We start from the raw sequence: 13577 nt of genomic DNA, 5'->3' as shown, positions 1-13577 counted from the left end.
TCCCCTCCAGCTTCTCTCTGCTCTTGCCCCAGATGGCTTCCCGAAATACTCCAGCTCCTCCCAAGGAAGCAGCGTCCTGCTACCCCAGAATACACTCCAGTCTGATGAGGTGTGAGTCTTGTCAGCATTTGCTTTCTTGGGAGAAGGCCCTTTCCTGGGGTTTTTCCAGTTGGAACCGGGCTTCATCATGCCTGAGAACGGGACTGAGTGTGACCAGAGGGATTAGACAGAGCAGAAAGCAATATAAATGCTAATCATGGCTTGGAGGAACTGCCGCTCGGCTCAAGGCCTCAGGGTTTCTTCTCCCAGCTGACACAGCGACCTTACAGGAAGTCAGAGCTGGAGGGGTGCCCGTTGGCAGCACATGGGGCGCTCTACCTCTCCGGTGAGGCCCTTTCTTCACGATGATTGTTTATCCCTGGAAGTTTGTTTCCAGGTTGGAATTGCCTGAGCCAAGGACTAACTGGACTAGCTCCTGACTGTCTCGGTTACCAGACGGCGAAACCCCACAGCCGCTGAGGAGAGGCACACCAGTGACACACGGGGCAAGGTCTTAAAGGGGAGACCGGGGTCAGTTGGGAAGATCGTCAGGTTAAGCCACCGCCAACCTAGTGACCTTCCGCCCGGGCCTAAAGCAAGAACTGCAGCAGGGAAACGTCCACTCGTCGTCCAGGGAGCGTGAGCTGTAGGAGGGGCTGGACGGGAGGCTCGGGTTGGGGAGGAGCTGCTGAGGGGACGATCTGTGGACCTGACGCGGACACTGTGGGAATGGCCGGGGGCGGGGAACGCATCTCCACTGTGAAGCAGCATCTCTTCTCTGTTCCAGACCATAGGTTTCTCTCCAGGAGCCTTTTCTTTTTAGAAGAGAAAATGCAACTCTCCTCTAAAGCGGTGTTTTGCCACTCAGATGGAAGGGGGCTGCCGGAAGCTTACGGTTTCTCGTTCACGTGTCTCTAGCTCTTCTTGCTGAGGAGCTGTTTCCTCCATCCCACAACCCAACCCATGGGCAGCCAGTCAGCTCTTACTCATCTTTAGCAGGAGGGCTGTGACCTCTCGGGACAGCCAGGTTAGGCCAGGAGGGGCGGACGCCCTTCCGGGGCGCAGGCTTAAGCTTCTGGCCCTGAGCCTGGAGATGGCAGGGGGTTAGACTCCACCCCGGGCCCTCAGCTCTGCTGTCATTTTCTCCAGAGGAAAAGTTTACCCTGTCACGTTTTAAACCGGACTGTACGTTTTCTGTCCAGAACCTTCCACTTCATGGATACCCCCTGCAAGGACATTTTCACAAACAAACGAAACCGTTCCCCAAAGCCTCGGTGAAGTCTCCTCCCCAGAGACGATCCTGTAGCAGCAAAACTCAGTTTATTAAAACAGGTATGACGATAAAACTTACATCCGCTTGGGCAAGGCCAGTGTATTTTTGTACAAACAAGATAATGCTACCTAATGACAGTTAGTGCTTTGAAAGCACCACATACAAAGCAAAATATCTTTATCCAAAAAAAAAAAACCCATAAAAGTGGGGAAAAAATCCACGCCTCCCAACCACCCCAACCTCCCCACAAACGAGGTCTTCGCAGCCTGGCCAGCTCCGCGGCAGCGCTGAGGTGTCACAGCTGAAGCAATGAGCAAGCAGCCCCTCCCCCCACATCCCTGAAGCTCGAAATCCAGGAAGCCGACCCGGTTGGGGGGGGGGCGCTTTGCATAGAATGACTCAGTAATCACAGGTGACTAAACGCAAGTGGCTGTTGTATAAAATCCTGGACCCCTTCATCAAACACGCTGAAGAGAAACGGAAATAATGAAAACGGAGCCTGGCTTCTCCTGCAGCTCCCCCAGGGGCGCTGCAGGGCCGTGGGGTGTCCCTGGCAGGCATCTTCTATTTCTGTAGCTCCCACCACCCCATGGGCCCGATTTCAAGTTGATCGAGTCATCGACTCAAAGTGTGTATGAAAGACATTCACCTCTGGCTTGTAAACAACTGCTGTCCCAGTGCCGGGCTACCTGGGAGCAGGAATTAGTCCAGAGAGGTCACGAGTGTGCAGGTAGATTTTGAAAAACAGACAGGACCCTTTTAGGGAGAAGTGCAACGCAAGGCCACAGGGACTTGACTGTTCTTTTTTTTTCCTTTTTTGGAAACTTAAGTGGTTTTGTGTTGTCTCTGAGTCTCGTTTGTATGCCCTGGCTGAGACCCAAAGAAAGGACCAGAGAGTTGTGCAGCGGGGGGAGTCCAGAGCACACCAAGAGCACGTGTGCATTCGGCAGAATGCCGGAACCGTGTCCTTGGTCCAACATTACACTGATAAACTTTCATGTAGAATTTGCTAGAACAGGAAGGAGAGCTGGCCTTCAATCCAGCCCTTTCACTTTGTAGAGGAGGAGACTAGGACACCCACGGCACCCTTGACTCCTCAGAACGAAAGCTTCTGGGCCTTTGACGTTTGGCAGTGACCCGTGTGGGGCGCGGGTGAGGGCGGGCTGGTTTGGCCTGGGCACTCACAGAATGCCCTGACTCATACAGGGGGGGAGACCAGAAGAGGCTGGCACTTTTTCATGACTTGGAAGCCTAGAAATGTATGTACAACACTCAGAATTTAAAGGAGTGGAAGTAAGAAGAAAGCCGGATACTCTTCTGTGAGTGCAGAATAAATTAGGAAAAAAAAAAGGCAAAAATCACTTAACCCCACTTCCTGCCCTCCTACTAGGTGAACTCTGAGGAACTAGGCGCTGGGGACCGGGCACGGGCACGCTGAGAGGCTGGGAGGTCTCAGACAGACCACTCCTTTCCAGGGAGCTGAGAGGCTGTTTTGGTCTCTCCTGGCACATGGAGGATGGTGGTTCATTCCAGTTTCATGTAATCTTTAGCTCTTGCCTCCCAGTGAACACTCTTCAGAATGTGATGAGTTAGTTTCTGAATTTACCGACGTTCCTGAAATGGCCTGTCTCTCAGAAAGCGGCCAGCGGGTCCTGAGTTGAGTGCTACGCCAACAGCAAAGGTGACCGCCCAGGATGGAGCCCCTCCTGCCGGGAGGAGGGGAGAGCTCCCCTGCCCTGGTCCCTGCAGGGACAGGACGCTGTCCTATCTTGTTTGTCGGTTCCATTTCAGCTCGGCTGCCATTTTCCACACGGAGACACAGCTGGACAGCAGGATCTCTTCTGGGAACTGAGACTCCACGTCGGGCAGAAGAACCTCACTGTCTTTAGTCTCCATATAGCTCACCAGAGTGTCTCTCAGGCTGAAAAGCAAGCAACAAGAGGCAGCGTTAGACAGTCTCCCACGTCGGGCCGGCAGCACGCCCGATGTGCTCGCTGCAGCCAGAAACGCTGGGAGCAGCGCGAGGTCCGTCACCCACGGAGTCGCTGACCCGGCGCCAGAATCTGGGGCTCGAGGTTCCGGCGCACACCTGCCGCGCCCCGCCCTGCAGGACGGCGCTCGCCTGGATCAGGGGCGCTCAGGCGGTCTTAGGCAGTCTGGTAACAGTAACACACCTGCTCTCCAGAAAACGAAGCCCCCCTATTCGAAAAAAGCTTGAATTCCAGTTTCATGATTTGTTTTGATGAAGGTCATAAGTTCTCTAGGAAAAGGATCCTTTTTGCCTGCACTCGAAGTCCAGGCCGTAAAGACCGACGAGTGCAAAGACTATAAATACGTGCAGGCGCGAGGCCTCAGCGCGTAGCGGAGGAAGAGAAGTTACGAAGCGTGCTGGTGGCAAAAGCTGGAGTTCGACTATTTACAAAACCAGCAAAGTTAAATCCCTCCCTCAGGCCACACGCGAAAACAAACTGGCTAACAAAACGAATGTGACATACACAACTATAAAAGCGCGAGGGAAGCGCACGGGAGAGTGGTTTATGGCCGTGGGACCCTTATCTGTATTTCCCTATAGACTCCTCTCAGGAAGGTTCTGTCAGATTTGGCTTCATGAAATGAAGATGCAGCGTTTGTAACCAAGGAGATAAAAGACCAACCGTGATCTTCCACAATTCAGAAAAAGACAAAGAGCCCCAAGGAAAAATAATCAAAGGACATGGAGAGGCAGCTCAGAGCGAGGTGCACGGACGGCTGATGGACACCTTCAGCCTCACTAGCAGATGGGAAACCCGAGGGAAACTGAGGCACCATCTCTGGGCCATCAGGTCGGCAAAATTACAACAGATGGGCAATGTCCAGGGCTGGGTGTTCTCCTGCGGTCCTCACTGGTGTGGCCTTTCCTACCAGATTCAAAACACACGTCTCGCTGACACAGTAAATCCACTTGTCATAATGAGAATATGTGACCTTTTTTAACTGTGGCGGAGACTAGGCCTATTTCTTTGAGCGGAGGCACTGGGTTGAACCCAGGACCTGTGCGTGCTCAGCACGTGCTCTACCGCTGAGCTATACCCACGCCCGGGAATCTGTGCCTTTGTGGTTTATAAAACAGCAGGAAACCGAGCTCTGCAAGATGGGCCGGGCTTCTGCGCGGGTGGGGATCTCGGGGAGACGGCAGGCCCGGTGTGTGCCCGGCCCAGCCCGCACCTCCACTGAGGGCTGAAACTCTCCGCCGTCTGTGGGGTCTTCAGCTTCAGGACCATCATCTCGTGAAGCTCCAGGAGGAAGGCATCCAGGCCAGTCTGGTTTAGGAAGGTGCTGAGCAGCTTCGCATGTTCAGGGCTGAGCTCGACTCCGTACCTTGGAATGAGGTCCCCGAATGGCTCCTGGAAAGAATTGAGAACAAATGACGCAGGTGAGTCTGGCGAGGGGTAGGTGGGCGGGCGGCTCCCCGGGGTCCAGGGGCAGGCAGGCAGGTGGGCGGCTCCCCGGCGCGGACCCACCTTCTTCAGTCGCAGCAGTTGCTCAGACTTGTGGGCAGAGAGGAACTGCCAGAGGGCGATGGTGTGTTTCAGCTGGCACCTGTTTAAGGCCTGAAGGAGGAACAGAACTCCTGAAGAGGTGCCGTTTCTGCGCCCCTGCAGGGATTCCGTCTCCCTCACCAGGAAGGCCACCTCTGCCCCATCCACTCACTCCTGCCTCGTCTCCCTGCCCCGGTCCCCGCAGCACCTGGGGTCCGCCCGGGTGTGCAGCTGGCCGGCAGAGGCCTCCGCATGCTGGCGGCCCCGCTGTCTAGACCCTCACATTCCGAGCACACTGCTCCCTTCCCGCCTGTGTGTTTTGTTTACACAGCTGACTGGCTGGGGGAGGGGTGTCCTTGCCTCCCCTCCTTTTCAGGGGGCTGCCTAGATTGGTGCTCCCTGGGTGGTGGTATTCCCAGCAGGAAGTGGGGAGTGTCTCCTTCCCAGGCAGGAGACCCACCTTGGAAACCAGCGAGGTCTGATCACCCATCCGCAGCATGTCTTGGAAATACACGTTCAAGTGCATGTCGGGGTCCCCGCCGGCCGTGCTCACGAAGCCCAGCGCGACTTCTACGGCGGACAGAGCCTCACAGGCATCGCTGTAGGACTGCAGCTGTCCTCGGATGTTGCTGAGGACGGTGTTGGGGAGGGGGTCCTAGGAGGTCGAAGGCAGGACAGGGGTCCAAGGTTGGGGCTACTCGTGCATCACTGCCTGATAAGAGCCCTCACCTGCTGCCAGCCAAAGCCATGGGTTGGGACTGGCTCTCGGAAAAACAGCAGTCAACACGGCGTGCTTGCTAAGGTCAACAGTGTCCAGGTGTTTTACAGAAATAGATGTGAACTCACTGAATCCTCAGGACAAGGTGTGAGGGGGAAAGGGGGCAGGAAGGGATAAATCTGGGAGTTTGAGCTTTGCAAATCATAACCACTATATACAAAAATAGATAAAAAATAAACTTCTATATAGCACAGGAAACTTTATTCAATATCCTGTCTAACCTTTAATGAAAAAGAAGATGAAAACGAATGCACGTACGTACATGCACGACTGGGACATTGTGCAGAAATTGACACACTGTAACTGACTACACTTCAACTAAAAAATGAACAAGCTGTGAGGACATCCATGCCGACACACAGACACATCACACCTCAACACCCCCCACACACATCCAATGCAGGCAAACCAGAAATGCAGGAACAAGTGCTGGATGTTCTGCACCAGCGTGACGGCCATGACACCATCGCTAAATAGCTGCCACCGCAAGGTTCCCATGTGTTTATCCTCCACGAGAACACTTGTGCTGGCCTGCCCTTTGGAAGGTGCGCTGGGCTCGGGGAACATAGGAGGCCCTGAAACTCTTTGGTGCTCTCGGCAAACGGCTAGAGGGAGGGTGGCACAGCCCGAACACTCTGAGACACATGCACGCGCACTGACAAGGCTGATCGCCATCACCTGTGGGATCTTGTTCTGGATGTCCACAAAGAGGTGTTCGTAGTTCCAGTCCCGTCTGCACACCAGCGTGGGTATTCCCTGGAATGAAAAAGAAACATCTCTGGACGGAGCCCACACTGGAGGTGTCCACCTGATGACAAACACATGCTGGAGCAGAGACTCAACTGCAGTCCCAGCTACTCGGCCTGTCACCAGGCAAAGCAGGCCGCTCTGTCCCCACGTGACTTGTGGTCTGTGTCTAACCCACAATCTGTGGAAACGATGGCACGAGGAACACAGCCTGGCCTCCGTGGCCCAGCAGGTAGTCACGCGGAATACTGTCGCCCGCGGCCTGCCGGGGGAGCAGGAAGTGAGTACGTCCCACTGGTGCGCTGAGCACAGAGCAGGACCAAGGGGCACCCTGCTGACAACAGGGGAAGCAGAGTGTGTCCACACCAGCCTTGGGCTCCAGCAGTTCACAGCCTCACTGCGGGCAGGGAAGGCGCAGAAGCACACCCACGGACCAGCCCGGGACTGGGCCTGGGAGGAGCCAGTGCGGCCCAGGTAAAGAACAGACGTGGCCATGCGTGGTGCGTTCGGGTGACCCCGTGTGAGAGGCCGCGGGATTCACTATGGGGAGGTGGCCAGAGGCAGGGCCGGGACAGGCCACAGGGCCTTCTGTGCCAGACAAAGTGTAGGCTTTTTCCACGAGCAGTGGGCTGCGCATTGGGGGGTCCGACAGGGTGATGGGCAGCAGGTCTGGATGTCAGAGATTTGGAGGTGGGGCTGGGTGGGAGCCACCGCGGTGGCGCAACTTCAGGACAGTTGCTTGGAACTTGAGCAGGGGGCCCTGGGAGTTAAACGGGGCGCCTGACGGTGTGGATGACAGGGCATGTGTGGAGACTACAGGGAAGGGGGAAAATAATGCAGTTTCTCGCGGGTGGTTGGCGGCGCCATTAACCGTGGCAGAGAATTGGACGCCGAGCCCATCAGACACACAAACACCGTTCGGGTACTGGGGGTGGGTCCAGAGGTAGAGACAGCCCCGGGGCTATCAGCCCAGACGGCATCGGGGCTGTGGACCAAGGGTCCAGATGGTCCCTCCTCACTTTGAAACCGCTGTGATCAAAGCCACCCTCGGGGAAACCTGCAAACAGATGCACCGACCACACAAACAGCAGCGGCTCAGCCTCACCTTGAGGGTCAGCCGGGGCTTGCCCTGGAGGAAGCGGCTGGTGACCTGGCGCTGGATCTTCTCCAGGTCGAACTCCTGCAAGGTCTCCCCGCCCTCCTGCACGTGGTACTGGCAGTTGGAGAGGATCAGCGGGGTCAGGTCCCGCTCCACGTCGTAGCTGATGACGTGCAGGTCGGTGACCTCGGAGGCATCGACGGAGTAGCTGGAACAGACAGACAGACAGACAGCACTCAGCCCCCAGTCAGGTGCGTGTGGCCCAGCGCCACGGAGCCAGCCCCCGTGTGACGCTGCTGCCGGCTGCTCAGGTGAAGGGATACGCGAACCCGTGACGCTCGTGAACGTGGCCGAGGGGATCTGTCCAGGGGGACCTGAAGCCCGGCTCGCTGCCCCCGGGCCTGGGGACCCTGCTTCCTTGCTTGTGCTGCCCCGGAATGACTTCCTGGGCGGACAGGGCCCCCCCGCCACGGGCCTGCGCACCCACCTGCTGTCTTCCTTGGAGAAATTCTCCATCGCGTAGACCATTTCGTTGTGCAGGTTAATCAAGTAGCTGACCAAGGCGGTGGCACAGAGGCCCCGGCCACGGCGACGTGGCAGAACGACTTCGAAGTCCGTGTCCAGGTCCAGGTCGGACGCGCAGTAGTCCTTAGGGAGCTTGATCTCCCCTGCAGACAGACACGCGTCTCCGGCTGCTGCTGCCCTGCCTCAGGGGGGAGCCACCCCCACAGAGCAGAGCTGGAACTGGGGTGCTCTGAGCCGCCCCACCCCATCTCTTGTACATGTGGGCAAGTTTCAAATGTTCTCAGCTCCTTTCTGATTTGTAGATTCAGGGAGACTGAGGGTGTGCTTTCCCTGATACTTCACTCATCCCAGACACCTGCGCCAGGAGTCTGCAGGGTTGGGGCTACACACACACGGCCGGGCAGCGGCAGTCACAGGACGGGCAGAGCTGGCTGGACAGGAGAGGCCGCGGACGGGCTGCCCCGGAACGCTGGGGGCGGGAGGGCTGACACTTACCGTTGGTCTCCAGCGATCTCCTCAGTTTGTTCCATGTCGACAGAAAGGCAGTGATTCTCTTCAGCAATAACTCCCTCAGCCCATCTGTCAGACAAGATGCATGGTGAGGGCCCCCTAGTAACACCGGCTCCGGGGTAACACCCACCCCGGGATAACACTGGCCCCACGGTGACACCGGCCCCGGGGTGACACCAAGGGAGCAACCCGCTCCTTAGAAGGACCTCCACCCTGCACTTTCCCAGCATCACCGACAGGTTCTAAACGCAGTTTCAACTAAAGCTGACTTTGAGGAGCCGGAGAGAGCGTGTCAGCTGCAGCAAAGTCTTCTAATGGGTCCTGGGGACTCACAGGTTTGATTTAGTGCTACAAGCTTAGGGTACAGGGCACCCACCAGCCCTGAACCAGAGCCCTCATGCTGGAACCACGACACGTACAGCCCTGACCCCGTCAGAGCCCTACCTGAGCTGTGGCTGCTAACGAAGCTTCTGATGGACTTGAATTCAACCTCGGAAACGTTCTGGAACTGTTTCACTAGGTTCCTCTGCAGGGCCAGAATCTCAGGCAGGAACTTCACCAGTCTCAGTTCTGCTTCCTAGGAAAGGGGAGACCACCAGGAACGCTTTATAGTTTACCCAGAAAGCGATGTTGGGGAAGCAGACTCCGGGGCTGGCTCAGCACGTGTGTTCATACTTCACTCTGGTCAACGTGCCGTTTTATGTGATGACACGTGGTGGAACTCGAGAAGGGGGAAAAGGCCACACGGTTCTTCCAGCAAGTGCCCAGCAACCGCGTGCAGCATGCTGGCCCGCGTTCTGCACGCTGGGGCTTGGGGAGTGAACCGCGGGGCTGACACAACAGATGTGTCTGCCAAGAGCTGATGAAAGAAAGCAGCCCCTGGGGCCCGGCGGCGGGCGGGGGTGGAGCGGCTGCTCGGAGCAGGAGGCCGCGCGGCTGGCGGGGCTCGGCGCCGCTCTGTGCGCGTCGGTGAGAGGTCACAGGACTGACCCAACGGCCTCCCTACCGCAAATTCATTTCCCTTCGCTGACCCACAGGAATTTCTGAAATCATCTTACTTCTGGCTAGACTGCAAACACTGACCCATGGGGGAAATGATTAGAAGACCTATTGTAGGAAAGAGAAGCTGGACCAGATTAATGTCAGGAACCACGTGGAATTCCGGTTCTAAAAGGTGCGACGCACACCACACTCCTCCCTGCCTTCAGTCTCACCGCCACGAGCGCTCTGAGTGGCTCAGGAGCAGGGAAGACCCTCTGTTTGTCTGTCTGAACAGACAGTGAACTGTTCTTTCACTGAACAGACACTCCTTGGTGACTGGCCGCTCCAGGCACTTCGGGGATGAGGATGAACAGACAGAGCCAGGAAAGCGTTTCAGCCTGTCCTTCCCTGCGGAGTGACTGGGGGACGCCCTCCTTGCCCTTGGATTCTTTCCGGATTCCCGCTAATCCCAGCTCAAGTGTGCGTTTCGTCGGAGGCTCGTACAGACTGATGTGCTTGGAGATCTCTGCTCTACCCAAGTCGTCTGCCGCAGACATTCCGTTCCACAATCGGATAAAGCAGTCTGCTGGCTGCCCCATCCCCAGGACTGGTGAGACTGAGCAAGAGTGGGTCCTTCAGGCCCCCGGGGACATGTGGGTGGCGGTCTCGGCGAAGCAGCCTCACCTTTTGCAGGAACCTCCAGAGGACAGGCACTGTCTCCTTGCCGTTTTTCTGCTCCACGACGTGCTGGAGGTACTCGATGGTGACCCTGTTCCTGCAGCTCCACATCCTAGAGCAGTGAACCGTGCTCTGGGGCAGGTGGGGCAGGAAGGCCGCCGGGTCACCGTACACGATCTTGGCCACGGGGTTGGAACTGATGCGCTCGTCTCGGCTGATGCGCGTGTTCACCGCCAGGAGGGTCTGGTCCAGACGCTGGGGAGGAAAGCGACGTGGGCTCTGGATGTGAGAAGCTACAGCAAACAGGCTGGGCACTGCGTGCCCTCAGCAGGGGGTGGATTCGGGAGCCCCGTGATCAAATATTCACGTTTGCTATCGTTTATTATAATTTACATGTTCCTAATTTGTATGTGTTTGTCTCCCCAGATAGAATGAGTCCCAGAGACCGACATTTCATCACCAGTTTCCTCGCTGACTTCTGCCTTCTGGCGGGCTTCCTCGCCCTCAGTAACATCTCGTCTGACGGAGAGTTTACGTCTCTGCCCCCTGCTCTCACGTCCTGCTGTAAATACCGCCCAGACTCTCTGGATTCCCAGTAATTCTTCAGCCTGCCACCCCGACCAGCCCCATGAGGGGAGAGGACGGGGGGTCAACAGGAGGGTGGGGTGGCCGGGCAGAGAAGACCTAAATCTGTGGCCCAGCGGACGGCCGCACTAAGGGACGTTTCCAGAAGGGGCAGTGGCCCGAGCACCCAGCAGAGGCCCAGGACGCCGCCCGCACTGTCCCAGACGAAGCAGCCCGAGGCCATAACCATGCAGCTCTCACCTCCAGTTCAGGCAGAATGACGGCCTCGGCTGCCTTCTCCCAGCGGTTCCTCCTTTCTTTGGTTGACAATATTGCATCAAAATTTAAATGTCCTACGAAGGAAAATGTGTGGGTTACTCAAGGAGGAAAAAAACCAGCAGTCTACACGCACAGTGAATACAGCGTGAACTGAAATGATGCTCCTATTTGTGGGGGAGGGTGGTTCTACCTTCCTGCGTCGACCTGAGCGTCACCCTTCGTGAAGGTGCTTTGAACTCTAAGAGCTCTAACCCGCGTAGCTGTCATCTTATGGTCCTGAACAAAATTACTAGAAGGACATTACTTTAAATCAGAAGCAGCCCAGGGGCAAAATACAGAAGCCGGGCTGGCTGTCGGCGACCGTCTCAGCCGCTGCCCCCGGCTCGCGGACGGAGGTGGGGCCCCGCGGAAGCCCGTGGAAATGGTCAGCCTGCTTCTAGAACCCGGCCACCTTGTCGGCAGGGTATGGAGTGTGCTTACGTAGCTGAAACCACACCAGAATGAGAGGCTTAAAATACAGCCAGATTTTGCTAAATAGGAAGTATACACTGATGTTGGCTTCTGGCAGAGAAACACCTGACACGGGGATGGGTTTCCTTGTCACGGGGCAGGACGCTTTATCGCTACTATTATTTTAAATGACATTGTCATTACGGAGGAAATTTTAAAAGATTTTTGCAGATAAGCAAAAAGAAAATAAAGCTGTTTTAAATCCTGCCACTCAGAAATAAACCTCCTGTGCGGAGGGTATAGCCCCGCAGTAGGGCACGTGCTTATTAGCAAGCATGAGGTCCTGGGTTCAATCCCCAGTTTGTCTGTCAAAAAAAAAAAATAATAATAAACTTAATTACCTCCTCCCCCCCAACTTTTTTTTTTAAAACCTTAAAAAAAGAAATAAACCTACTAACTTGCCTTACAGACCTTTCCTTTCTGCATGAATTTAAAATTTTAGAACAGAAAAATGAGTCCAGGGAATGTAATCGTGGGTAGCCCCCTTTTCCACGTGACAGATTGTGGACGTGTAAACGTAAGAAGTCAGCCCAGCCCGCAGGGCTTTTTTAGGAAAAGTAGATGCTACGCCGCCCCTCCCCCAACTTCCAGCGGGACAGGCGTGGAAAGAGAACAAACTCCAAGCAACGGTCAAACATCAGGGGCTTTGGTGGCGGCGTTTCTCTAACACACGCGCCTGTGCTGGGCGCTGCGCGCTCCCCAGACGGTGGGTGAGCTGCGTCCAAGGCTGACTTCTGAAACTGCAAAGCCTCCCCAGCGCGTGCGCATTTAACACGGGGCGCAAACCCAGCAGCGGGAGAAGGGAAAGGTGGGTCGTCCCCTCCCCCGCCCGCCGGCAGGTGCGCGTCTTGCTGCTCCCCCCATCTCTGCTTTCCCTGCAGCTGCGCCCCGCGCCGCCCGCCACCCGCACCCAGCGCCGCCCGCGCCGCGCGCGTCCTCACCCTGGTGCGGCGCCCGCCACCCGCACCGCCCGCGCCGCGCGCGTCCTCACCCTGGTGCGGCTCCCTGAGGAGGCTGCGCAGGACCAGGTGCACCACACTGGTGGCGTCGTCCGCGCTCTTTCCCAGCGTCTTTATGAGCTGCTCCAGGTCCCGCTGGATATGCTGCTGCAGAAACTCCGCGGGATCCTCCACCGGAGGCTTGATGATGTTCCTCAGAGCCTGTGGGGCGAGGCGACAAGGTGTCACGCGAGATCTTGCTTGCGGAGGAGACGGTGAGTGCGGGACAGTCAGGAGGGGTGAAGAACCAGCCCCGAGCCAGAGCACAGTTTCTAAACACGCCGTTCACCGAGGGACGTCGGCAGGATTCAGACAAGCAGAGGCGACAGAAGGAGAGGAAGTGACGGCGGTCTGAAAACGACTGCCTTCTGGACCATCAGCATGAAACACAGAACTTCCAAAGCCTGACCCTGTGCCCTCACGGCTCAGTAACGTAGGGGACACATGGCGCACCGCACAGACACGGCTGCCGTGACGGTACTTCAGCCTCTGCACGCCCAAGTGCAGACTGGAGACCAGAGCTGCCCATTAATAACGGACTTTACATAACGGGATGGGCGGTCCCCCGCCCCACCACAGACAGGCCACAGTGGGAAGTTTTAGGACCCGTGAACTTTGTGCTACATTGTGGATTAGGTAACAGTGACATATTCGAAATGCAAGGACTCAACTGTGTGAAAACTACCGTAGGAACTAAATTCGCAGTCGGGCAGCGCAATGCTGTACCTGGGGGTTGCAGGAGGCTCCCAGAAGCATGGCCAAATGCATGAGTAGCCGGATGAGAAGGAAGACCACCGGGGACAGCGCTCGGTCAGACACCACGGCCACGCCTCTGGGCGGCGGGCTTCCCAGCACGTGGCCAGTCTGAGTTCTGTCCCTGTTGTTTCTGGAAAGGACGAGGGAAGACAGGGTGAAGGCTGAGGATGGCCACTGCCCCTCTGATTCTTAGGACCTGGGGACCAGGTTCACACTTTTGAAGAAAACAATGTAAAAAGTTACTTACTCGACTAAGCCCAGACCACTTTCCTAAGAGCCCTTTCCTTTCTTGCTGTTGAAGGACAGTCAGGCACAGCGCTGT

General features: G+C 56.5%; 1 protein-coding gene across 8 annotated transcripts in view; it reads right to left on the bottom strand.

The window, feature by feature from the left end:
• Positions 1-1342: 1342 nt before the first annotated feature.
• The window catches only part of RNF213 (ring finger protein 213), a 103962-nt gene continuing 91727 nt past the window's right edge, over positions 1343-13577 (bottom strand). For 7 of the 8 annotated variants that reach the window (XM_074343890.1, XM_074343889.1, XM_074343894.1 and 4 more), the window contains 13 exons: positions 13226-13385; positions 12493-12661; positions 10974-11065; positions 10155-10403; positions 8934-9066; positions 8475-8558; positions 7942-8122; positions 7461-7662; positions 6287-6364; positions 5291-5485; positions 4813-4902; positions 4517-4695; positions 1343-3233 (listed from right to left, as the gene is read on the bottom strand). In XM_074343890.1, coding sequence (XP_074199991.1) covers positions 3077-3233; positions 4517-4695; positions 4813-4902; positions 5291-5485; positions 6287-6364; positions 7461-7662; positions 7942-8122; positions 8475-8558; positions 8934-9066; positions 10155-10403; positions 10974-11065; positions 12493-12661; positions 13226-13385 — 1969 coding nt within the window. In that variant the 3' untranslated portion in view covers positions 1343-3076. Of the gene's footprint in view, positions 3234-4516; positions 4696-4812; positions 4903-5290; positions 5486-6286; positions 6365-7460; positions 7663-7941; positions 8158-8474; positions 8559-8933; positions 9067-10154; positions 10404-10973; positions 11066-12492; positions 12662-13225; positions 13386-13577 lie in introns of those variants that run through there. The other variant, XR_012499680.1, reaches the window with a different exon arrangement.

This window comes from Camelus bactrianus, chromosome 16 (genome assembly GCF_048773025.1).
Source record: "Camelus bactrianus isolate YW-2024 breed Bactrian camel chromosome 16, ASM4877302v1, whole genome shotgun sequence".
NCBI lineage: Eukaryota > Metazoa > Chordata > Mammalia > Artiodactyla > Camelidae > Camelus > Camelus bactrianus.
This window is presented reverse-complemented; position numbering and strand designations above follow the sequence as displayed.